At 44.3% G+C, this 25,468-nt stretch overlaps 1 protein-coding gene across 1 annotated transcript; it reads right to left on the bottom strand.

Moving 5' to 3' along the window:
* Positions 1-24,250: 24,250 nt before the first annotated feature.
* LOC125535811 (uncharacterized) lies at positions 24,251-24,875 on the bottom strand. Its single transcript, XM_048698877.2, has 4 exons — positions 24,685-24,875; positions 24,516-24,600; positions 24,356-24,429; positions 24,251-24,254 (listed from the first exon to the last, which is right to left on the bottom strand). The coding sequence occupies exons 1-4, from the start codon at positions 24,873-24,875 to the stop codon at positions 24,251-24,253; spliced, it is 354 nt and encodes a 117-aa protein (XP_048554834.1).
* Positions 24,876-25,468: the final 593 nt, after the last annotated feature.

Below are 25,468 nucleotides of genomic sequence, written 5' to 3'. Positions count from 1 at the left end.
CACGAAAGGAGCGAATCCCGCGAAGAACACGAGGAACACGAGGGGGGAAAGAGGGAAAACACAAGGCGAAACATAAGAGGAAACACTAAACCAACACGAATAAGTCACACATGTGCTATATCCTCGAGTACATAAGGAAAGATACATGATCCACGGACAACTAAGGATGATACAAGGGTAGCCGGTCTTCTCCGTGAGGAGGTCTTGAGTTCTTCCCTAAAAGGGGTCTTGAATCCGCTTTGGGGATCTTCTCCGGTGGAGGCTCGAATCTCCGAGGAGAAGGTGTCCAAGTGGATGAGCAAAGCTCTCACACAAAATATGAGCTAATCCTTTGCTAACCCTAAAAAGGAGGAGGGAGAGGTCTATATATAGTCTTAGTGTAAAAAGGGGCGAAAAGGGGGTACATGGGCTGCGGCCCAACACATGGCAACGCACAGGCGCCGGACGTCCGGGAGTCACTGGTCGTCCGGAGGCTCGCGAGGGTCCGGACGTCCGGTGCCTGTCGAACGTCCGTAATTTCGGCTCGAGTGTGCTTCGGTCGGACGTCCGGTCGGGGTCGGACGTCCGAGCGTCGGTCATCCATTGGACCCCGGAAATCCGTAGATTTGGCTCGGGTGCGGTAGCATCGGTCCTCCAGAGGGGGCCGGACGTCCAGAGCCTGGAGATCATCGGACATCCGGTCCTGGCCGGTCGTCCGGAGCCTGTAGCTTCTTCTTCATCACTTCTTCTTCTCCGTCTTCATGTCCATTTTCCTCTTCTTCTTCTCCTTGCTCCTTAGCTTCTCCATGGTACCTGAGTATGCACAATGTGTCTGTATGAGGTAGTAGCCATGTCTCATGTGCATCAAAGTGGAAACATGAGAGGAGTGATGTCACCTCGGTTTCGAGAGCTCTTGCGCGTGCTCGTGTCATGGGTCCGCTAGGCACTTGGTGAGGCGATGGAAGGTCCATGGGGATGACCATGGTATGCTCCACATCACACACCCACCACCACCTCTTGTTAGTAGTTTGTAGGATCATATTCTTGTGTGTTTCTATTGCTGCTAACCATGGCAGGCTCACAAGCCGACGAGACTGACTGGGAGAACATGACGAATAAGGAGTTGCATGATAAATTTCAGCAAATGATGAGTGGACAGGTGCAAGATGTGCTAAACAGATTTGAAGAGGCTATGGAGAAGATAGATGGCATGGACAAGACATTCGAAACAAAGCTCGATAACAAGTTTAATGAATTGCTTGTGCTTCTTCCACCACCACCGGCTGCACGTAATGCACCTCTACAACAACAACAACAACAACCATGACTACCTCCACGTCGCGAAACAGCCCTCCGCCGAGCGAGCTGTGTCCCTCTTGCGCCTGGCCAAGCTGTTGGTGTTGCTGTTAATACTTCTGTGGCTCCTGCTGCTGATGCGGAGGAGGATGATTATGTGGGTGATTACGAGGATGAGGTTGATCAAAATCAGAACTACGTGCAACCACCAGCACCACAACCACCAGGTCGTCCACATGCAAATAATGGCAATGGTAGGGCTCTCCCTCAGGTACGAGATCATGACCATCTCCCTAAACTGAAATTGAATATTCCACCATTTGAGGGTAGATATGTTCCTGATATATATCTTACTTGGGAGTTAGAAAATGAATAACGATTTACATGTTTACAATATCCTGAGGAGAGACGTGTTCCTGCTGGTGTTTGTGCTTTCACTAGCTTTGCATGTGTTTGGTGGTCTGAACATTGTAGATTATATCATATTCGAGCTACTTGGGCTGCTTTGAAAACTGCTATGTGTACTAGTTGGTTTCCACCATATTATCAACGTGAATTACTTCAAAAATTGCAGCATTTAAGACAAGGAAATTATTTTGTAGAAGAATATTATCAGGAATTACAAACTGGCATGATTAGATGTGGTATTGTTGAGGAGAATGAAGCTATGCTTGCACGTTTCATGGGTGGGCTAAATAGAGAGATTCAGACCATTCTAGAGTATAAGGAGTATACTAATATCACTCGTTTATTCCATCTTGCTTGTAAAGCTGAACGTGAAGTGCAGGATCGACTGGCATTGGCGCGAACTAACTTTTTTGCAGGTCGATCTTCATCATGGACACCACATGCATCCTCTACTTCCACTACACCAGCACCTCCATCAGGTGCCACCTCCAGCCGTGATACAAGAAAGCAGGCACAACCACCACTATCTGCCAAGAGCACACCTGCCGGGCCTGTGAGAGCTCTTCTTCTTCCATGGCATCAACAGGGCACACAAGTGATATTATTTGTCGTCGTTGTAAGGGAAGAGGACATTTTGCGAGAGAATGCAAATCTCAGTGTGTGATGATTGCTATTAAGGATGGTGGATATGAGTCCGCTAGTGACTATGATGAGGAGACTTTGGCTCTTATTACACATGAAGAACACGGTGGAGATGATTCTGATCATGAGACACAATACATGGCTGCTGAAGATGCTGACATGTATGAATGTTTAGTTGCTCAACGTGTTTTGAGTGTGCAGGTTACACAAGCTGAGAAAAATTAGAGGCATAATTTGTTCCATACAAAGGGAGTTGCGAAGGAACATTCTGTTCGCGTCATCATAGATGGAGGGAGCTACAACAACTTGGCTAGCATGGAGATGGTGGAGAAGCTCTCTCACCACAAGACCACATCCACATCCTTACTACATCCAATGGTTCAACAACAGCGGCAAGGTTAAGGTAACACGTACTGTTCGTGTGCATTTTAGTATCTCTACATATGCTGATTATGTTGATTGTGATGTGGTACCCATGCAAGCGTGTTCCTTATTACTTGGTAGACCATGGCAATTTGATAAAAATTCTGTACGCCATGGTAGAAATAATCTATATAATCTTGTTCATAAGGATAGCCATATTAGTTTGCTTCCTATGACGCCTGAATCCATTTTGAAAGATGATATTAATAGAGCTAATAAAGCAAAACAGGAGAAAAATAAGAGTGAAAATCAAATTGTGGCAAAAGAATTTGAGCAACAAATGAAACCTAATAATAAACCATCTAGTGTTGCTTCTGAAATTAAATTGAAAAGTGCATGTTTACTTGCCACAAAATCTGATATTGATGAGCTAGATTTTAGCAAATCTGTTTGCTATGCTTTTGTGTGCAAAGAGGCATTATTTTCATTTGAGGAATTGCCTTCCTCTTTGCCCCCTGCTATCACTAACATTTCGCAGGAGTTCGCTGATGTCTTCCCACAAGACGTGCCACCGAGATTACCACCTATTCGAGGGATTGAGCATCAAATTGACTTAATTCCCGGTGCATTGCTACCCAACCGTGCACGATACCATACCAATCCAGAGGAGACAAAGGATATTATGCATCAAGTACAGGAGCTGCTCGACAAAGGTTACATACGCGAATCTCTTAGTCCTTGTGGTGTTCCTATTATGCTAGTGCCTAAAAAGGATGGTACGTCACATATGTGTGTTGATTGTAGAGGCATTAATAATATTACTATTCGTTATCGTCATCCTATTCCTAGGCTAGATGATATGCTCGATGAATTGAGTGGCTCTAAAATTTTCTCCAAAGTTGATTTGCGTAGTGGATACCATCAAATTCGTATGAAATTGGGAGATGAATGGAAAACAGCATTTAAAACTAAGTTTTGTTTATATGAGTTGTTAGTCATGCCTTTTGGGTTAACTAATGCACCTAGTACATTCATGAGACTAATGAACGAAGTTTTACGTTCTTTCATTGGATGATTTGTGGTAGTCTATTTTGATGATATATTGATTTATAGCAAATCTTTGGAGGAACATTTGGAACATTTACATGTTGTTTTTATTGCTCTATGTGATGCACGTTTGTTTGGTAACCTTGGGAAGTGCACCTTCTGCACCGACCGAGTAACTTTTCTTGGCTATGTTATTACTCCACAGGGAATTGAAGTTGATAAAGCCAAGATTGAAGCTATTGAGAGTTGGCTGCAGCCCAAAATGGTCACACAAGTGAGAAGTTTTCTTGGCCTCGCTGGATTCTATAGGCGTTTTGTGACAGATTTCAGCACCATTGCTGCACCTCTCAATGAGATTACAAAGAAGGATGTGCCTTTTGTTTGGAGTACCGCACAGGAAGAAGCCTTCAAGGTATTGAAAGATAAGTTGACACATGCTCATTTACTCCAACTTCCTGATTTTAATAAGACTTTGAGCTTGAATGTGATGCTAGTGGAATTGGATTAGTATGTGTGTTATTACAAGATGGCAAACCTATTGCATACTTTTCTGAAAAATTGAGTGGGCCTAGTCTGAATTATTCTACTTATGATAAAGAATTATATGCTCTTGTTCGGACTTTAGAGACATGGCAACATTATTTATGGCCCAAAGAATTTGTTATACATTCTGATCATGAATCTTTGAAACATATTAAAAGTCAAGCTAAACTGAATTGTAGACATGCTAAATGGGTTGAATTCATTGAGACTTTCCCTTATGTTATTAAGCACAAGAAGGGTAAAGAAAATGTTATTGCTGATGCATTGTCTCGTCGCTATACTATGCTTTCAAAACTTGACTTCAAAATATTTGGTTTGGAGACCATCAAAGATCAATATGTGTGTGATGCTGATTTCAAAGATGTAATGCAGAATTGTAAAGAAGGAAGAACGTGGAACAAGTTCGTCGTTAATGACAGATTTGTGTTCCGTGCTAACAAGCTATGCATTCCAGCTAGCTCCGTTCGTCTTTTGTTGTTGCAGGAGGCGCATGGAGGAGGACTAATGGGACACTTTGGCGTGAAGAAGACGGAGGACGTACTTGCTACACATTTCTTTTGGCCAAAGATGAGACACGATGTTGAGAGTTTTGTTGCTCGCTGCACTACATGTCAAAAAGCTAAGTCACGACTCAATCCTCATGGTTTATATATGCCTTTGCATGTACCTAGTGTTCCTTGGGAGGATATATCTATGGACTTTGTTTTAGGTTTACCTCGAACAAAAAAGGGGAGGGATAGCATATTTCTTGTCATGGATAGGTTCTCGAAAATGGCACACTTTATACCATGTCATAAAAGTGATGATGTTGTTAATGTTGCTGATTGGTTCTTTCGTGAAATTATTCGCTTGCATGGTGTGCCAAATACTATTGTTTCAGATCGTGACACTAAATTTCTTAGCCACTTTTGGAGATGTTTATGGGCTAAGTTGGGGACTAAACTGCTTTTTAGTACTACTTGCCACCCCCAAACTGATGGACAAACTGAAGTAGTCAGTAGAACATTGTCTACTATGCTTAGACTTGTTTTGAAGAATGATAAGAAAATGTGGGAAGAATGCTTGCCTCATATTTAATTTGCTTATAATCGTTCATTGCATTCTACTACTAAGTTGTGCCCTTTTGAAATTGTGTATGGTTTCCTACCTCGTGCACCTATTGATTTATTGCCTCTTCCATCTTTGAAGAAGGTTAATTTTGATGCTAAAGAACATGCTGAATTCATTTTTAAAATGCATGAGTTAACTAAGGACAACATTGAGCGTATGAATGCTAAATATAAACTTGCTGGAGATAAGGGTAGAAAACATGTTGTGTTTGCACCTGGAGATCTTGTTTGGTTACATTTGTGTAAGGATAGATTTCCTAATTTGCGCAAATCAAAGCTAATGCCATGTGCTGATGGTCCTTTTAAGGTGTTCGAGAAAATAAATGATAGTGCATATAAACTTGAGCTTCCTGCAGATTTTGGGGTTAGTCCCACTTTTAACATTGCAGATTTGAAGCCTTATTTGGGTGAGGAAGATGAGCTTTCGTCGAGGACGACTTTATTTCAAGAAGGGGAAGATGATGAGGACATCAATACCATTGTTACACCCACAGCCCCCGCTGCTATACATACTGGACCAATTACTAGAGCTCGTGCATGCCAATTGAATTATCAGGTACTTTTGTTTCTTGGTAACGATTCTAATGTTCATGAGAATATGATGCTGCCTAAATTGGATACATTAGTTTTGCTTACAACTGAAGGGCCTAGCTAGGACAAGAAATATGAACCTTGGAGCAAGTTCAAGCATGGAGATGATGGCATGCACAGGGGGAACAAGAAAGGAGTTACAAGTGATGATTCCAGGACTTTGAAGCCACCATAATGAGTGCATGAAGCCTTAGACGAAATATACAAGATGCCACTTCATAAATTTCGCCCGGAGGCTATTCTAGGTGTTGTGTCACCTTATTTTTGGCCCAGGCCCATGTAATTTCGAAATACTTGATTATAGGCAGTTTTTAGAGTCCGTATGTGTGGGGAAACAAGAGTTAGGGTTGGTTTCGGAACCCTCCTCCAAGGGCCACGAAATTCCCCCCTCTCTTCTCCATATATACAGCCCTTAGGGCATCGTTTAGACTTTGGGTTTTGTTTAAATTAAAAGTTCGCCATAGCTGCAACTTCGCGTACTTCATTTGTGTCCAACGACCAGACCAAGACGTCACAAAACCCCACCTTCATTAATAAAGTTTTCCTCTTTTATTCGCAATATCCAGATTGCAATCTCAGTTTCTTGCTTGTTGTTCGTTTGCTCGCAGGAAATAGACCCTCGTGGTCAGGTTGATCGTGCTCCGGCGTGGTCAATAACCCTCGGAAGTTGGTTTAGCGATTGCTAAGGCACGACGTCTTCGCACATTCGTAGTCGGATCGTTAAAGTCGACTCCCACAGAAACGATATCTATCTCATCGAAACATCGCAACACCTTCGCCTCTATCAATTAGAGTTCACACGGTACACGATCAACTAGGGATGATACAAGGGTAGCCGGTCTTCTCCTTGAGGAGGTCTTGATGTTCTTCTCCGCGAGGAGGTCTTGAATCCAAAGGGATCTTCTCCGAAGAGGCCGCGGTCTCTCTCGAGGAGTAGATCCGATGTGGATGAGCAATGCTCTATCTCTCAAATGAGCTAAACCAATGCTAACCCCTGAAAGTAGGATGAGGAGGAGTATATATAGTCTAGGGAGAAGGGGTACACGGGCCTCGGCCCTTCATTGTGCACAGACAGGGGAGGCCGAAAGTCCGGGCGTTGGGCTGGATGTCCAGGCTTTCACGCGAGGCTAGATGTCCGGGCTGAGGAGGCCGGATGTCTGGCTGAGGAAACAACAAAACCCGAGAAAATGAGCTTGTGAACGCCAAAAAGGCATTTGGCCATATTGGCATAGAGATGCTCTTTTCGAAGAGTTTGCCAAACGGTTCAGACATGGGTGACATGCTCTTAGAGAGACTTGCTAAAAACAAGGATATCATCAAGTAGACCACAACAAACACACCAAAGTAAGGGCGAAAAACATGATTCATAAGACGCATAAAAGTACCCGGTGCTTCCGAGACCCATAAGAATGACTAACCACTCATACAAGCCAAACTTGGTTTTGAAAGAGGTTTTCCATTCATCACCCTCTTGTATGCGGATTTGATAGTAACTACTCTTAAGATCAATTTTTGAAAAGATAGTGGCACCGCTAAGTTCATCAAGCATATCATCAAGGCGTGGAATGGGATACCTATAACGAACGGTGATAGCATTGATAGGTCTACAATCGGAGCACATGCGAAAGCTACCGTCTAGTTTTGGCAAAAGAATGAATGGGACGACACAAGGGCTCAAACTTTCAAGCACATGTCCATGGTCTATGAGATGCTTTACTTGCCTTTGTATTTCTCTGGTTTCTTCGGGGTTGACGTGGTAGGGAGCTTTGTTCGGAAGTGGTGCTCCGGGGATGAGGTCGATGCGGTGCTCAATGCCTCGTAGTGGAGGTAGTCCCGGAGGTAGCTCGTTGAGGAAAACATCATGAAATTCCTGCAAAAGAGAAGACAATACTAGAGGAAGAGTGTGAGAAGTGTTAGCTTGTGGTTCATTGTCCTTGCACAAAAGGACGTAGTGTAGGACACTAGATGGGTTCTCAAACACTCCTCTTATCTCACTTTTCGTGGCAAATAGGACTAAGTTCTTCTTTTCGCTCATCGTTGAGGTGCTCGATTCGGGCTTGTGGCGCTCACTCTCTTTTTGGTGCCTCACTCTCTCACTATTGTCTCCACGATTGGTGGCTTGCTTGTCGGCGACAACATGGCTTGGGGACATGGGACGAAGTACGTCCTCCTTGCCCTTCATTTTGAAGATGTAGTGATGGGGAGCATACCATGATCTTCCCCATGGACGCACCTACACCTCCAACGACACCACTTGGACCAATGACAAGAGCCCGAGCCAAGGCTATTGAAGATAAGGTGAACTCACTCCTCTCCGAACTTCCACTATCTATGCATGAGACATGGCTACTACCTAACTCCAAGTTGTTGTGCATGATTAGGTACCAAGAGGACCCTCCCGAAGATGCACATGAAGATGTACAAGTCCCCAAGTTCACGGATGAAGAGAACCATTGGAAGGAGTCAAGTACACCTCCCAGGCCCCGGACATCCGGCCACGACCCCGGACGTCCGGCCCCTAGAGCTGCTCCCACCACAGCCGCGCAGCCGCCAGAAGCTACAGGCCCCGGACATCCGGCCTCGGCAGCCCGGACATCCGACCTTTCCCGAGCCCCCAGATATCCAGACCCCAGCCCGGAAATCCCGACCTCTCCGAACCCGAGAGCAACAAAGCCCACCGCTCCAGCCCAAACATCCGGCCTCCTCAGCCCGGACATCCAGCATCGCGTGAAAGCCCGGACATCTGGCCCGATGCCCGGATGTCCGGCCTCCCCTGTCTGCGCACAGTGAAGGGCCGAGGCCCATGTACCCCTTCTGCCCCTAGACTATATATACTCCACCTCGTCCAACTTTCTAGGGTTAGAAAAGGATTAGCTCATAATTTGTGTGAGAGCTTTGCTCATCCACTTGGATACCTTCTCCATGGAGATTCGAGCCTCCACCGGAGAAGATCCCCCAAGAGGATTCAAGACCCCTTTTAGTGAAGAACTCAAGACCTCCTCATGGAGAAGACCGGCTACCCTTGTATCGTCCTTAGTTGTCTGTGCATTGTGTATCTTTCCTTATGTACTCGAGGATCTAGCACATGTGTGACTTATTCGTGTTGGTTTAGTGTTTCCTCTTGTGTTTCGCCTTGTGTTTTCCCTCTTTTCCCTCTCGTGTTCCTCGTGTTCTTCGCGGGATCCGCTCCTTTTGTGAAAGATCGATCGATTAGGGTTCTACCCTACATCATCTTGGTATCAAGAGCCACGTTCATCACGATTTCGGAGCCTCCCCATTGTGTTGCTAGCCTTGTTTTTGTCGATTTTGTCCCTAATTTGAAAATTTCCCCACAAAAATAGCCCCAAATGTTTTTTGTGATTTGTTTGTGTGATGAAGTTTTGTTGGATTTGATCCATGAATTTCGTGTGTTGCAGGTAGATCTAGCTTTCCATCCACTTTTCCCCAATTTCCATCCACAAATTTCACCGAACTTTGCCCGGATTTGACCTCTCCTCGCGTAGACCTTCGAATCCATCCATGGATCCAGAGCCCGGACATCTGGCCCGACAAGCCCGGACATCCCGCGCCCCGGACATCCGGCCTCTGGCAGCACCACTTCCCCTCCGCCACCCGTTTTCCGTCCATTTTTCGTCAAATTTTGTTCCGGTGCCCACATATACTTCCGCATACCTCCACTACTTCCGCATAGCTCCACCATATACCACATACACAACCACCCCTTACCAACTCCAACTCCGACAATTTTGGTCCAATTTTGCTTTGAGAATTTGAGTTGCGGTACCGTGTCCTATTTGTGTTTCGGCTATTTAGGTACAGTTCGACATCAACATCACCGTCGCTCATCTTCACCACGGATGTGTCATCAACAACGAGCACCTCGACGACATCTTGGTTTTCATGCCACCATTTTGACACCATACCATAAGCAAGAAACGGTAACCTCATCTTGGTATTGGACATATCACTCTTGCCATTACATTTATAGCCATCACAGCCTTACTCCTTTGCGTTGCTTACCCATCGAGACTAGCCATTGAGTATTGCCGGCAACGAGACTTGTGCACTTTAGTGATCATACTTCCCATAGCATACATACATCATTGTTGCATATATTGGTATCATCTCTTGTGTCACAATGTTGTCATTGCATACACAATTGCTATCTTGGTTCATCAAACATTGCATGAGAAAAGAGCTCGAACATCAAAGAGCCAAACAAGCTTTTAATAAAAAAGGAAACATAAGCAAAGAGCTTTTAAGCAAGCACCATAGCATCATACAACATTAAGATTGTCATACTCGATCATCTTGGATCATCGCATAGAAACACCTTGCATAGAGCATACTTGATGTGGAGCATCCTATGGACATCACCATGTCAAGAGTCCGTTTGGCAAGTGACACATTCGACATCCACTTCACATACACAAAGGTGAATCATCTCCTTTACGCATGTTCACTTAACCCCTTCGAGGATGGTATACTACTTGACACTCCACTCGTGTGCATGCATAGGAATTGTCGGAACGCTACGGACGATGACGACGAGTGCGAGCGCAAGTGTACAACTACACCATCCACGAGGGAAGTGTGGAAACGAAGGCGCAAGAAGAAGAGCTGCCAAAGAAGCTCCAGCGAGTGGACGTCCGGACGACACCGGACGACCGGTCCCTCCGAGCGAGCGGACGTCCGGCCCCCACCGGACAACCGGTACATCTACACCCGAGCCAAGTCAGTGGAAGACCGACGACACCGGACGACCGAGACCGAACGACCGTCAGCTATCGGACGTCGGTGCCACCTCAACCCAGCCAAAGTGAGCGGAAGTCCGGCGACTACCGGCCGCCCGGCGACTACCGGCCGTCCGGAAGCCCACGAGCCACCGGACGACTGGTCCCCAGCAGACGTCCTGTACCTGTCTGAGTACAGAGATCGGGCTTGAGGCCCATGTATCCCTGTAGGATCGAAAGTATGTCTAGAGGGGGGTGATTAGACTACTTGACCAAATAAAAATCTATCATTTTCCCAATTTTAGTTCTTGGCAGATTTTTGCAACTTTGAACAAGTCAAGCAATCTTAACACAATTCAAGAAAGCATGCAAAGAGTATATGAGCAGCGGAAAGTAAAGCATGCAACTTGCAAGAATGTAAAGGGAAGGTTTTGGAGGATTCAAATGCAATTGGAGACACGGATGTTTTTGTCGTGGTTCCGATAGGTGGTGCTATCGTACATGCACGTTGATGGAGACTTCAACCCACGAAGGGTAACGGTTGCGCGAGTCCATGGAGGGCTCCACCAACGAAGGGTCCACGAAGAAGCAACCTTGTCTATCCCACCATGGCCATCGCCCACGAATGACTTGCCTCACTAGCGGTAGATCTTCACGAAGTAGGCGATCCCCTTGCCCTTACAAACTCATTGGTTCAACTCCACAATCTTGTCGGAGGCTCCCAAGTGACACCTAGCCAATCTAAGAGACACCACTCTCCAAGAAGTAACAAATGGTGTGTTGATGATGAACTCCTTGGTCTTGTGCTTCAAATGATAGTCTCCCGAACACTCAACTCTCTCTCACAGGATATGGATTTGGTGGAAAGAAGATTTGAGTGGAAAGCAACTTGGGGAAGGCTAGAGATCAAGATTCATATGGTAGGAATGGAATATCTTGGTCTCAACACAAGTGTAGGTGGTTCTCTCTCAGAAAATATAGGTTGGAAGTGTAGGTTTGTTCTGATGGCTCTCTCCACAAATGAAGAGGAGGTGGAGGGGTATATATAGCCTCCACACAAAATCTAACCGTTACATATAACTTTCCAAACTCGGTGGGACCGAATGGTTAAACTCGGTCAGACCGATTTAGCAAAGATAGTGACCGTTAGGGTTTTCGGTGGGACCGACATGCAACTAGGTAGGACCGATATGATTAGGGTTGGGGCATAACGTAATCTCAGTGAGACCGATTACACAAACTCGGTTAGACCGCTTTTGGCAATAAGCTAACCAGAGAATTGGTTAGGTAAACTCGGTGTGACCGATCGCTCGTTTCGGTGAGACCGAAACATTACGAAGGGAAAACAGAGAGTTTACATTGCAATCTCGGTGGGACCGATCGCTCATCTCAGTGAGACTGAAATGTTACGAAGGGCAACAGAGTGATTACAACCCCATCTCGGTGAGACCGAGATCCCTATCGGTGAGACCGATTTGCCTAGGGTTTATGGCAGTGGCTATGACATTTCAAACTCGATGGCGCCAGATAGAAAGAATCAGTGGGGCCGAGTTTGACTTTTCGTTTAGGTCATATGTGGATGTGAGAAAGTAGTTGAGGGTTTTGGAGCATATCACTAAGCATTTTGAGCAAGAACCTCATTAAGCAACACCTCATCCCTCCTTGATAGTATTGGCTTTCCCTATAGACTCAATGTGATCTTGGATCACTAAAATAGAAAATGTAGAGTCTTGAGCTTTGAGCTTAAGCCAATCCTTTGTCCTTAGCATTTTGAGGGGTCCACTTTTCTCATCCATGCCATGCCAATCATTGAGCTTTCCTGAGATATTAATCTTGAAATAGCATTAGCTCAATGAGCTATATGTTGTTAGGAATTACCAAAACCACCTAGGGATAGTTGCACTTTCAGTCTCCCCCTTTTTGGTAATTGATGACAAGATATAGATCAAAGCTTCAACAAATGATAATAAGAGTGAAAAACATTGTCGCTTTGAGAAGTATGTGAAAAGCAAGAGCTCTCCCTAAATTTGTGCATAGTTTAAGATTTGCTTTGGACTGCAAATGCATAAAGAGTTAGGATCATGGGTTACTCTTCCATGTCACATACATCTTGATGGAGAGCTCAAAATGATAATAATTAAAATACAAGCACTCATCACCAAGCAAAGTGAATGATCATATGGAATATAAAAAAAGGATAATGTCATCCAACAAGCATTAAGGTAGCATATGATCAAACACATGATCATCTAAGCAAGCACAAAGTATAAAGTATCTCAACCAAGCAAATAAATGAAGTTTAACCACCAAACAAAAAGAGAGAATAAAAAGCAATGCTCTCTCTCGAAGCCTATGATCTATACATTTTCTCCCCCTTTGGCAACAAGTTACCAAAAAGTTCATAAAAATGCATAGTGCTAGATTGACACTCAGGCTTGGTCTTCAGGTGGTGGTGTAGACAGAACTCCAAGAACGAAGGCATCAGTCGATGTAGATAGAGCTGGTGGAGTAGGTGCTGGAGCCGGTGGCACTGAAGCTGTAGCTGGTGCAGATGAAGTAGCTCTGGTGTCTGGAATAGGCACTGCAGCAGACCTTTGACCTCTGGGCACTCTAGCAAAAGCATCAGCAGTTGTCATGCCCTTCTTCTCCTGCACTTCATCTTGAAGTTTCTCAACGACTGACTACATCTCAGTGACCTTCACATCTAGGTCATAGAACTTCGGCTCCATGATCCTCTCCAAGCTCTCCTGGTTTTGAGTCAGGGTAGCCAATCCCTTCTCAATCCTCAGGGTGGAGGAAATCAAGTAGCCAAGTTGATCTTGCTTGCTCTTCAGAAGATACTGAGATGCTTCTTCAGTAGTTGGCATCCTTGCAGCCTTTTCATCCTTTGCCTTCTCCTTCTTAGCTTGTGCGTGCAGAGAAGATGGTTCATTTTCATCCATCACCACAGTGTTGTCCTCAAAGTCTGGGTAGATGGGCAGGTGCTCCTTATCCAGCAGATATGTGCCAGTGCCCATCTTGGAGTTGATCAGCTCCTGGATCTATGGGGCATACCCACAACTCCTCTTCTGATCTGCAGCTGTCCTCTTTATGGGTTCCACTATTAGGCTCATGACTTTGAACTTATGTGGGACATCAAAGATGTGAAGCAAGTTAATTGCATGGCCTCTAATCATCTTGTGATCACCTGACTTTGGCAAGAGAGTGTGCCTGAGGATCCAGTTGATAGTTGGCAAGCCCGACAGAAGGTAATGTACAGATCCAAACTTGTGTGTCTCAAGCGCAACATCTGGGATCTCCTTGTACATGTGTGCCATGGTGTCGTGATTCTTCTTCTTCTTTGCATAGACATCCAAGTCATCTTCACTCTCTTTTGGGGCATTGATCAACTTAGCCCATTCTGCAACTGTGGACTGGTACCTAGTACCTTCAGACATCCAGACAATCCTTCCATCTGGGTAGAAGTGAGCTGTGGAGTAGAACTGCATGATGAGCTCATCATTCCATTTTGTGAGCTTCTGAGCCACAAACCCATCAACTCCACACGCCTTGAAGTTGTCATATACACCAGGGAAGTGATCCTCATTTTCCTCAATGAATGACCAATCGACCCATCTCATGTCACACACTATGGGCTTCTTGTCAAGCAAGATGGTCTCATAGAAGTCCTGTTGTTCCTTTGTATGGAACTTGTAGTCCACAGCAGTCCTTCTCTTGGTGGCATATGGATCAGACTCTCTCCATAGCCTTAGAGCAGAGCCCTTCCTGAATTTCATGTTCTCTGCAACTGGATGAGCATCATTGTGATCTGGAATTTTTGGCTTTAATTTCCTCAAGACAACAAAATCATCTTCTTCTTCCATTGCAGCTTCAGGCGTTGGGGCCTTGTTCTTCTCTGCTGCTGGGATGTTCCTAGTGTTCCTCTTGGGTGTAGTTTTGGGTTTTGGAGCAGCTGGCTTAGGAGTTCCTTTGGGCTTAGATGGAGCAGCCCCTGATCTTATGCCATCTCCCATAAGCTTTTAAGCTTTGGGTGCTGGTGCTGCATCCTCTTCCTCTTCCTCTTCTTCAGAGTCTTGCATGATTGAAGATCTCCCAAGCACTCTGGCAGTGGTCTTCTTGACCCTTTCCTTCCTTTTCTTTTCTGCCAAAACCTGCTCTTTGGGTGGAGATCCCAGAGTCTCTTGAGTAGATGTTCTGGCTTTAGACATCGGAGCTCTCTTGGCAGGAACCTTTTGCTTCATCCCTGGCTTGCTGGCAGCAGCTATGCCATATTCCTTTTTGAGCACTTTCCTCTTTGAGGTGGTTTCTTCTTCCTCAGCCACATAGTCCTCATCCTCTGACTCTGAGGTTCTTTTCTTGCTGGCCCTTGTGGCAGCCTTTGGCAGATTGCTGGGTGTGCTCCTGCTTCCATCATCTGAGCTGCTAGAGGGACTAGTGCCCTCACTCATATGAACCTGTTCCTCAGACTTGTTCTGACTGTCACTCTAATCTAATATGATGCAAACTCTGACAGCAGATCCTGTGAATAGATTATAGATGAGGTAGAGTGGATGAGCATCACAGAGTACAGAGGTTTTTGCAAAATAATGGGTTAAAAACTTAGTTTTAGTTTTCCATAGAAAGCATTTCGGATCTACCGATTTGCAAACTAGGTGATACCGAAGCAGCTTTTGGAACCTAAACTAGTGAACTCGGTCAGACTGAGTCATAGTTCGGTGGCACCGAGACTGCTAGGGTTTCACAAAGTGCTGAACTCAGTCACACCGATTTGCAATTCTCGGTCAGACCGAGAATCACATGTGCAATGACCTGTGCCAAATTAGTGGAACCGATTTCATCAACTCGGTCGGTCCGAGATGGTTTCGGCGGAAACCTAACCCTAAATTTTCAATTCACGACTAAACTACGGAGTGTTTTCGATGGATAGAATGATCTCAATCGTGGCAAGATGCATGGCAAAGCAATGTGCTGAGGAATTGGAGTTAGAATAGCACAAAGTTCAAGTCCATACTCTAGTTCGGCGATGAACTTGCTACGGCGGCAATGGCGGAGATGGTCCCGTTGATGGCAGCGGAGACCAGCGACAGGAGGCGGCTGGCGACGAGGAGGATGATCCGGAGACCCAGGGAGGCAGAGCAGGCTAAGCACGGGCGAGGAGGTTCGGAAAGTTTTCCAAAATTTGACCCGTGGATATATATAGCCTGACCTTGTCGGTGTGACTGAGTGGAACAACTCGGTGGCACCGAGATTCATAACTGCAAGCAGTTACTGAAACTCGGTGTGACCGAAAAGTTCAAATCGGTTGCACCAAGATTGAAAAACTAGATCGACTTAGTGATCTCGGTATGACCGAAATGGCTGAATCGGTAAGACCAAAACACACAAAGAAGTTTTCGTAGTTTAAGTCTATGACGAATCGGGGACTCCGAGTGCTCCTCACATAGAGTGGTTCAAATCTGACTTGATCAAACTTTGTGATGCAGGATGAATAGAGTTTGAGAGGAGAAAAGCATAGATAGCTAGAGAAGGTTCTTAGGCATTCTTGTCCATCCACTTGGCCAAAAGAAAAGGAAACCAATCAATCAAAACAACAAGTGGATGTCCTCGAATGAGTAAATTATGCAACCAACATGCTCACACAATAAAATGACAAATCAAATATGTGGCAAAGCATGCACAAACAATTCTAGAATCTATCAAGCAATTGGTGATGACTATGTCATTTATATATGAGTATATTGACTTAGGAGTCAAATGAGAACATTTGATCATAGGTCATACTCATCTTTTAAGCATAAGTGGGGTTACCACTTTTACATAAAGAGTTGTTGTGTTCACACCATTAGAGTTGCTTTACCTCAATTCTTAGAGTAAAGCTCCCCCTAGATGTGATATCCCCCCTAAGAGAGATGAACTAACCTTGGGTTTTGTCGATGATGACTTCATGTAGGTGTTGAAGATGTGGATACTCTAAGTTGATGTAGATAATTCAGAGATATCCTTTGGAGTGAGTTGCACTTTCAATACCTACACGGGTTAGTCCCACAAGGAACAAACAAGGATATCCATAGACATAGAGTGATGCACACACAAGATGATGTCTATGAGAGCATTAGGTTACCTTGTCCCTTGTCTTACCAACAAGAGGGTTTGTGACTCCTTGAACTAGTGCAAGATGTGGAAGTTGATTGCACTTGTTCCTGCCAAAATGATAAGAGTGAAGTATGTTGGCGGAGTCACCCTCAAGAACTCTCTAGTTCTTCTTCTTCGGGATCCACACCATCTTGATGGGAATCGTCGGAGTTGTATTTGTACTTGATGAAGTGGAACTTGATGTAGTCTTGGGAACCCACTTGACCAAGGCCTTAGGAACTTATTCAAATGCATCAATTTCCTCTTGAAGCTTGTCCTTGCCTTTTTGCTAGTGGTCTTGTGGTGGAAGATCATCTTGAGCTTGTCTCCCTTTGAAAGAAGTAGGGTCATACTTCTCTTGTTTAGGAACAAACTTCATCTTGGGTTATTGATCTTCTTCCCACTCAAGTCCATTGGCATTGAACTTTCGTTCAAAACCAATACCTTGATTCTTCTGGTGCCTTCCTTGCTTGCGTACAATTTCCTCGAATTGCTTACTCCCGGCAAGGCTCTTGTAAACACCTTTCTCTATGAATCCCTTCAATAAGATATTTTCTTGCTCAAGTGTAACTTGACTAAGAGAATCATTAGTGGAATCAAGAGAACTACTAGAAGAAACAACATTGGATTTAGCATGATTATCGTTACTACTAGAGGAAGAATCCTTCTTGTTCTTGTTACTAGACTTGACTTGAGGCATGTAAGTGGATAAGAGTAAACGCTTGGCAATGTAAGAACTTTTCTTGCGAAGATCATCATTGATTGCCTTTAAGAACTCATGATCTTGCTCAAGATTGAGCTTCTCAAAACGTAATTTCTCATGATTCCTTAGAAGTTCTCGATGATCTCCTAAGATAGTTTCATGAGCTAACTTAAGAGTGTTTAGTTCTTTAGTTAGAGATTCAATATTCTTCTTATCATTGTCATTCGTTTCATCTTGGTTAGCATGATTAATTGACGTTTCATCATAGTATTCATCACTTGAGTTGTCAACAAGTAAATCATCATCACCTAACAAGTCATCTTCATCACTATTTAAATCAACAAACTCGGGGTGTGATACCTTTGGACCTTTGGCCATGAAGCATCTTCCAATTCCTTCATTTGGTGAATCAAATATGTCGTAGGAGTTGGTTGACACAAGTGCTAGACCGGCAACACCTTCATCTTGAGTTTATTCGGAGGCGGAGTGATAGCTTCTCTTGGAGTGACTATCAGAATCGGAGCCGGATACCCATTCACCAGCATGAGCTTGCTGTCTTCGTTTTGTGTTTCTCCTTGATAACTTGTCCTTCCTTTCCGAATCCTTGCTTCTCCGAGAGGGTCTTCATTCATAATGATCATCCCTACTCCTTCTCTCCCTCGATGGTGATTCTTCCCTTCTACTTCTTCTTTTGGGAGAATCTTCTCTTCTCTTGTGGGGAGCCGTACACTCATTGGAGTAGTGTCTGGGTCTTCCACAATTGTAGCAGTTTCGCTCTTGACTAGAAGATCTTTTGTCATTGTAGGACCTTGACTTGGAACTTCTCTCTTTGCTTCTATTCTTGTAGAACTTGTTGAAGTTCTTCACCATTAGGCTCAATTCTTCATTGAAGGTTTGTTTCTGACTTGATGATGTGGGAGCTTCACATGAGGCTTTGTAAGCACCACTTGACTTGTTATGGAGCTCCTCCTTATCCTTGAGTGACATCTCATGAGCAACAATTCTTCCAATGACTTCCGTTGGCTTGAGATCTTTGTAATTTGGCATCATTTGGATCAATGTGCATACGGTATCGTATTTTCCATCCAAGGCTCTTAAGATCTTCTTGATGATGAATTTGTTGGTCATCTCTTCACTTCCTAAGCCGGCAATCTCATTTGTGATAAGAGCAAGCCTAGAGTACATTTCAGCGACACCTTCACCATCCTTCATTTTGAACTTCTCAAGTTGACTTTGAAGCACATCCAACTTGGATTCCTTGACGGAGTCAGTACCTTCGTGCATATCAATCAAAGTATCCCAAATTTCCTTTGCATTCTCAAGACGGCTGATTTTGTTGAATTCTTTGGGGCACAATCCGTTGAAGAGGATATCACAAGCTTGAGCATTATATTGCAGCATCTTCAACTCTTCCGCGGTAGCTTCATGATTCGGTTCTCTCCCATCCTAGAATTCACCTTGCAAGCCAACACACACAATAGCCCAAACGGCGGGGTTATGTCCAAGAATATGCATTTTCATCTTATGCTTCCAATTAGCAAAATTAGTACCATCAAAGTAAGGACCTCTATGGTGATAATTTCCCTCGCTAGACGCCATACTCTCCTAGGTTGTGAAACCAAGGCTATGACTTCCAAAATCTATGAAAATCAACGCAAATGGAGACCAATGCTCTGATACCACTTGTAGGATCAAAAGTATGTCTAGAGGGGGGTGATTAGACTACTTGACCAAATAAAAATGTAGCCTTTTCCCAATTTTAGTTCTTGGCAGATTTTAGCAACTTTGAAGAAGTCAAGCAATATTAACACAATTCAAGCAAGCATGCAAAGAGTATATGAGCAGCGGAAAGTAAAGCATGCAACTTGCAAGAATGTAGAGGGAAGGGTTTGGAGGATTCAAACGCAATTGGAGACACGGATGTTTTTGTCGTGGTTCCGATAGGTGGTGCTATCGTACATCCATGTTGATGGAGACTTCAACCCACGAAGGGTAACGGTTGCGCGAGTCCACGGAGGGCTCCACCCACGAAGGGTCCACGAAGAAGCAACCTTGTATGTCCCACCATGGCCATCTCCCACGAAGGACTTGCCTCACTACCGGTAGATCTTCACGAAGTAGGCGATCCCCTTGCCCTTACAAACTCCTTGGTTCAACTCCACAATCTTGTCGGAGGCTCCCAAGTGACACCTAGCCAATCTAGGAGACACCACTCTCCAAGAAGTAACAAATGGTGTGTTGATGATGAACTCCTTGCTGTTGTGCTTCAAATGATAGTCTCCCCAACACTCAACTCTCTCTCACAAGATATGGATTTGGTGGAAAGAATATTTGAGTGGAAAGAAACTTGGGGAAGGCTAGAGATCAAGATTCATATGATAGGAATGGAATATCTTGGTCGCAACACAAGTGTAGGTGGTTCTCTCTCAGAAAATATAGGTTGGAAGTGTAGGTTTGTTCTGATGTCTCTCCCCACAAATGAAGAGGAGGTGGAGGGGTATATATAGCCTCCACACAAAATCTAACCATTACATATAACTTTCCAAACTCGGTCGGACCGATTTAGCAAAGCTAGTGACCGTTAGGGTTTTTGGTGGGACCGACATGCAACTCGATAGGACCGATATGATTAGGGTTAGGGCATAACGTAATCTCGGTGAGACCGATTACACAAACTCGGTGAGACAGATTTTGGTAATAAGCTAACCAGACAGTTGGTCAGGTAAACTCGGTGGGACCGATCGCTCATTTTGGTGAGACCGAAACATTACGAAGGGAAAACAGAGAGTTTACATTGCAATCTCGGTGGGACCGATCGCTCATCTCAGTGAGACTGAAATGTTACGAAGGGAAACAGAGAGATTACAACCCCATCTCAGTGAGACCGAGATCCCTATCAGTGAGACCGATTTGCCTAGGGTTTGTGGCAGTGGCTATGACATTTGAAACTCGGTGGCGTCGGATAGAAAGAATCGGTGGGGCCGAGTTTGAGTTTTGGTTTAGGTCATATGTGGATGTGAGAAAGTAGTTGAGGGTTTTGGAGCATATCACTAAGCATTTTGAGCAAGAACCTCATTAAGCAACACCTCGTCCCTCCTTGATAGTATTGGCTTTTCCTATAGACTCAATGTGATCTTGGATCACTAAAATAGAAAATGTAGAGTCTTGAGCTTTGAGCTTGAGCCAATCCTTTGTCCTTAGCATTTTGAGGGGTCCACTTTTCTCATCCATGCCATGCCAATCATTGAGCTTTCCTGAGATATTAATCTTGAAATAGCAATAGCTCAATGAACTATATGTTGTTAGGAATTACCAAAACCACCTAGGGATAGTTGCACTTTCAATCCCTCTCCCACTTACCCCTTCGTGGACCTAGACTATATATACTCCTCCACCTCCTCCTAGTTAGGGTTAGCAAAGGATTAGCTCATATTTCGTGTGAGAGCTTTGCTCATCCACTTGGTTACCTTCTCCTCAGAGATTCGAGCCTCCTACGGAGAAGATTCCCCAAGTGGATTCAAGACCCCTCTTTAGGGAAGAACATCAAGACCTCCTCATGGAGAAGACCATTACCCTTGTATCATCCTTGGTTGATCGTGTACCATGTGAACCCTATGTATTAGAGGATCTAGCACATGTGTAACTTTTTCTTGTTGGTTTAGTGTTTCTCTTGTGTTTCCCTTGTGATTTCCCTCTTTTTTCCACCTTGTGTTCTTTGTGTTCATCATGCACTACTAGGGAAAAGCCTAGCAGCAGCGCGGGTTTTATGCCTATCAGCAGCGCGGGTACCCGCGCTACCAATAAGGCGCTACAGCTAATAGTTAGTAATAGCGTGGCTTGAACCCGCGCTACTACTAACAAAGTGAGTAGTAGCGTGTGCCACCACGCTACTGTTATTTAGTACCCGCGCCACTACTAACAAAATAGTAGCAGCGTGTCCATACTACCAACGCTACTAGTATCCTAAATACTAGTAGCGCGCAGTCTTTTCCCACCCCACTACTAACTAATTTATAATTAAAAAAAATAAAATCCACCAATTCCATTTTATGCATACAGTTCCCAGTAAACACAACAATAGTGAGCACTGCTCGGCTCCTATTTCATGGTTAACCGGAAACCGAAGGAAATAAATCAGCCAAAAAACGTCATTATGCATCGCAACTCACAAATGACCACTTCAAAGAACATGCAAGTATCTATGTCATTAACAATTGCAAACATAAGTTTCTTTTTACTACAGTTGTTGTATGTAATACCACACAGTTCCTCATTCCGTTCTCACTCAATAATAAGAAAAATGAAAAGAAAAGATAGAGATAATCTGCCGCAATTGCACTTCGGTGTCATGGATTCAGTCTGGCGCTTCAACATCTCATTATCCGGCAGCACTCTGTCGCTATCTTCTACCTATGAATAAAAACAGACCTTGTCAGAGAAGCAAATGTGAAACCTTATTACAACATGTATGCTAAGTCGCTAACCCATAGAGACAGCTAGAAAAAATGTGGAAACTTTCCATGTTGCCGAGTAAGTATATTAACTAGACAAAGTTAGATGACAGTGAAGCTTAAAGCTGCAGTAAGAAATATTAGATATACACATTTTGAAAATCAACCTCAGAAGTGGATACTCTAGTAGACCTGCAAGAGAAGATATGGTAGTAACCAAAATCCTATAAAGATTCGAGGTTAAAGATTATAAATCCAATTTGTCATTAGCATAAAAATATTAGTTCCATGAAGAAGTTTGTCAAGAGATATTTTCTAGTGTTTCTAAGACAGTGACTGAAACATAATGAAAGAAAACACGTTTCTGCATTTTAATTATGGGGAGCTTTAGTTCTAAAATACTGGAACTGTGATTGAATGATCATATATACTATTAGAAAAACAGACCAAAATCCCCGCAGAACAAAACAGACCAAAAAAATTAACTTCCTACTTACAGTGTCAAGAAAATCTTATATGAATGTGTTATAATAAATAATGCTAACCATGAAGTCTTCTTCCATATAACAAAGGAGTGACGAAACCAAAAAAACCTGTAATTCAAGTACGACATGCAGTTAGTTAATTATTTGCATGTCAACAGTTCTAACGTCTAGCTACAGATCTTCAAAGTAAAGATTGTGAACTCTATTAGACATGATTATATCAATTAGACCAAATAGAAAATAATTCAATATGCTGTATATCCATTAAACGAAGTTCAATCTATCTTCTGATTATTAGTGTTTCAGTTAGGTGATTAGTCCTTTTACGGCCGCCGGTTAATAGGTGAGCCATGACTTTTTACAGTAAAAAATGCAAAGGAAATAACAAGTTAGTATTTTTCCAAATCTAATTATATGGCCACATTGATCACACCTTACTAGTGCAAAATGGTTGCCTTTTAAACTATGGAACACAAAGAATCATCATTAGCCGTCAATGCAAATCAGCTTCTCTCCATAGAGAAGAGAAGACGTCTTGGTCTCTTGGATGCATGAAGCACACCGTATATGCTAATCTGATCAGAGCATTTTCTTTTTCAATTTAATCACGCAATGCCAACATCCCCACCCATAGATGTTTTGTTTGTGTACGAATAGTACAATGTTTTCTTTTCAATTTAATGAGCAAAGTTTAAGGTCCATAGGATCCTTTGTATCCTGTGGAACACAGAATTCTACATTGATTGAACAAATTGACATTTCAACATTCCTAGAGGCATTGTTGCAAACACCTTGCGAGCGAGCTCAGAGCGTGCACCTGCTGCATAGACTAGACTAATCTAATCGCAAGCCGTCCTACTAGTAGCAGTTCATCAGAAGGATCCTACTAGTTCATCTACTAAACTTACATAAACTAAATATTACTAGCTCAATCAGAATACTATGGTTTCTACAAAACTGTACTTTTGAGTACTGTGAGGTGTTTGCCTAAACCAACAAAACTGTACTTTTGTAGCACTCATTTGCTCATACAATCATTCAAAATTCAGAAGTAGAAATAGAAGCTTATGCAGTTGCCGATCAACTGTAGCTAATGGACTATAGAATTCACTGCTCCTCACTTGTGATAAATTAGGCTAAAAAATTGCATGTTCAATTTTGCATCAACCGAACTTAAGAGAACGGAGAAACCGGACCTTGGGCTGTAGCTCTTGGCGAGGTATCTCCTGACACCAGGGTTTATCCGCACAATCCTCCGGATTGAGTCATCGGTGTCATTAGCATATCCCACCCACCAACCTACCTGAAAATGAAATTGGCTAGAGTCAAACCCAACAATGCGTGCTGCAGGATGGCATCAAAAGCCCACTTGATGGATTATCTAGTGTTTACAACTTTGGCCATATCTGGAACAGACATGTGTGTATTCTTTTGCATATATAAAGGATCGAACAACAAAGGAATTATCACTAGCCATGGTTTGTTATTACTTATATTAGGACCAGCACCTTACTTATATTACACCTCATGGATAGTTGTTCAGCAAACAGAGACCACGCTTTACATGATGATGTCCCCTTTTTGCTGAGCTTTTACAAAAACAGGTACTCACATTTGACATAATTTCTCATCTTTAGATGCCAATCCCTTTTGCTGGATGTTTATTATATATACAAAACAGCACAATGGTACACACGCAACTGGGACGATCATGTTTAGGTACAAATATAGTTTGCTGGGTATTAAGGAGCACCATGGACTAGAATTCCTAACTGAAGATTCACAAAATCAAGACCAGCATGAAGCTAATTGAGCACTTGGACTGGAACAATGCACTCACACATGGGCGAAAGCTAACGAGGCAAGAGCTTACGGCAAGATGTATGTCCAGAACTGCTTGTCCTTCATGTGGCGTGGGCACAGATCATAGCGGACCTTAGCAAGTTCCTGCAGGGATCACAAATTACAGTTTGAGACCGGAGATCCATCTCTGTCTTGGGCGAAGCGGAGGACGAGATCCGCGGGAGACCTACCTTGGCTCTGGCGAGCACGAGGACGGCGTGCCGCTGCTGCCAGTCCGAGAGCTCGGCTGCCGACTCCGGGGATCCTCCTGCGACAAAGCATAGCACCGTCAGTAATCGAGAGGGAACTAGCAGGGGAGCGGAATCGAGAAGGGAGGAAGGAGGGGGTGCCTTGGTGGAGCTGGTGGGGAAGGACTTGAAGGCGTCGGGGGAGAGTGTCCGGAGGAAGTCGAGGAGCTGCAGCGTGACGCCGAGCTCCTCCGCGTCCTCCTCCTTCCCCTCCGCGCCGGAGGGTTTGCTTGGGCCGGTTCCGCCACTGCCGCTGCCGCCGGCTCGGCAGCAGAACGGCCATGGGAACGAGGAGAAGGCCATCGGCAGGCAGGTGGGCTGGGATGGGATGCGGCCGGCGACGGTGATATGATGGATACGAGATTCGTCGGCGAGCTCGCTGGACTTGGGGGGGAGGGGAGGGTAGCGGCGCGAGACGGGGAGCGGCGGCCACGCGGCCGCCGGTGTGGCGCACGTAGCGGGGGATGGAGGCGGAGTAGCGCGGGTGTCTGACCTGCGCTATGGCTATCCACGTAGTAGTAGCGTAGGTTTTACAACCCGCGCTACTACTACGGCTGGTCCCGGGAGGCACGGTGGAAATAACTTAGTAGTAGCGAGGGGTAAAAACCCACGCTACTACTATCAGGTTATTAGTAGCGCGGTTTTCTCAAGCTCGCTACTGCTAATTAGTAGTAGCGTTTGTTTTTAAACCGCGCTGTTGCTAAGATTCTGTGTATAAGGTTTTCCCTAGTAGTGATGGGATCCGCTGCTATCGTGAAATATTGGCCCCTAGGGTTCCTACCCTACATCATCTTGGTATCATGAGCCAGGTTGATCACGATTTCGAAGCCTAACCTCTTCATTTTCTAGCCTAATTTTGTTGTGTTCTTCCCCATTTTTGAAAATCCCCACCAAAA

Source organism: Triticum urartu, chromosome 2A, assembly GCF_056163025.1.
Source record: "Triticum urartu cultivar PI428250 chromosome 2A, HENAU_Tu73, whole genome shotgun sequence".
Lineage (NCBI taxonomy): Eukaryota > Viridiplantae > Streptophyta > Magnoliopsida > Poales > Poaceae > Triticum > Triticum urartu.
The sequence above is the reverse complement of the archived record's forward strand: the minus strand, read 5'-3'. Positions and strand labels throughout refer to the sequence as shown.

What these genes read in the sequence shown, in the direction of transcription:
- LOC125535811 (XM_048698877.2), bottom strand. Translation starts at nt 24,875, where the DNA reads ATGGCCTTCTCCTCGTTCCCATGGCCGTTCTGCTGCCGAGCCGGCGGC. An exon ending in TTCAAGTCCTTCCCCACCAG is followed by an intron (nt 24,601 to 24,684) that starts CTCCACCAAGGC and finishes GGTGCTATGCTT; the next exon opens with TGTCGCAGGAGGATCCCCGG. An exon ending in TCGTGCTCGCCAGAGCCAAG is followed by an intron (nt 24,430 to 24,515) that starts GTAGGTCTCCCG and finishes TGATCCCTGCAG; the next exon opens with GAACTTGCTAAGGTCCGCTA.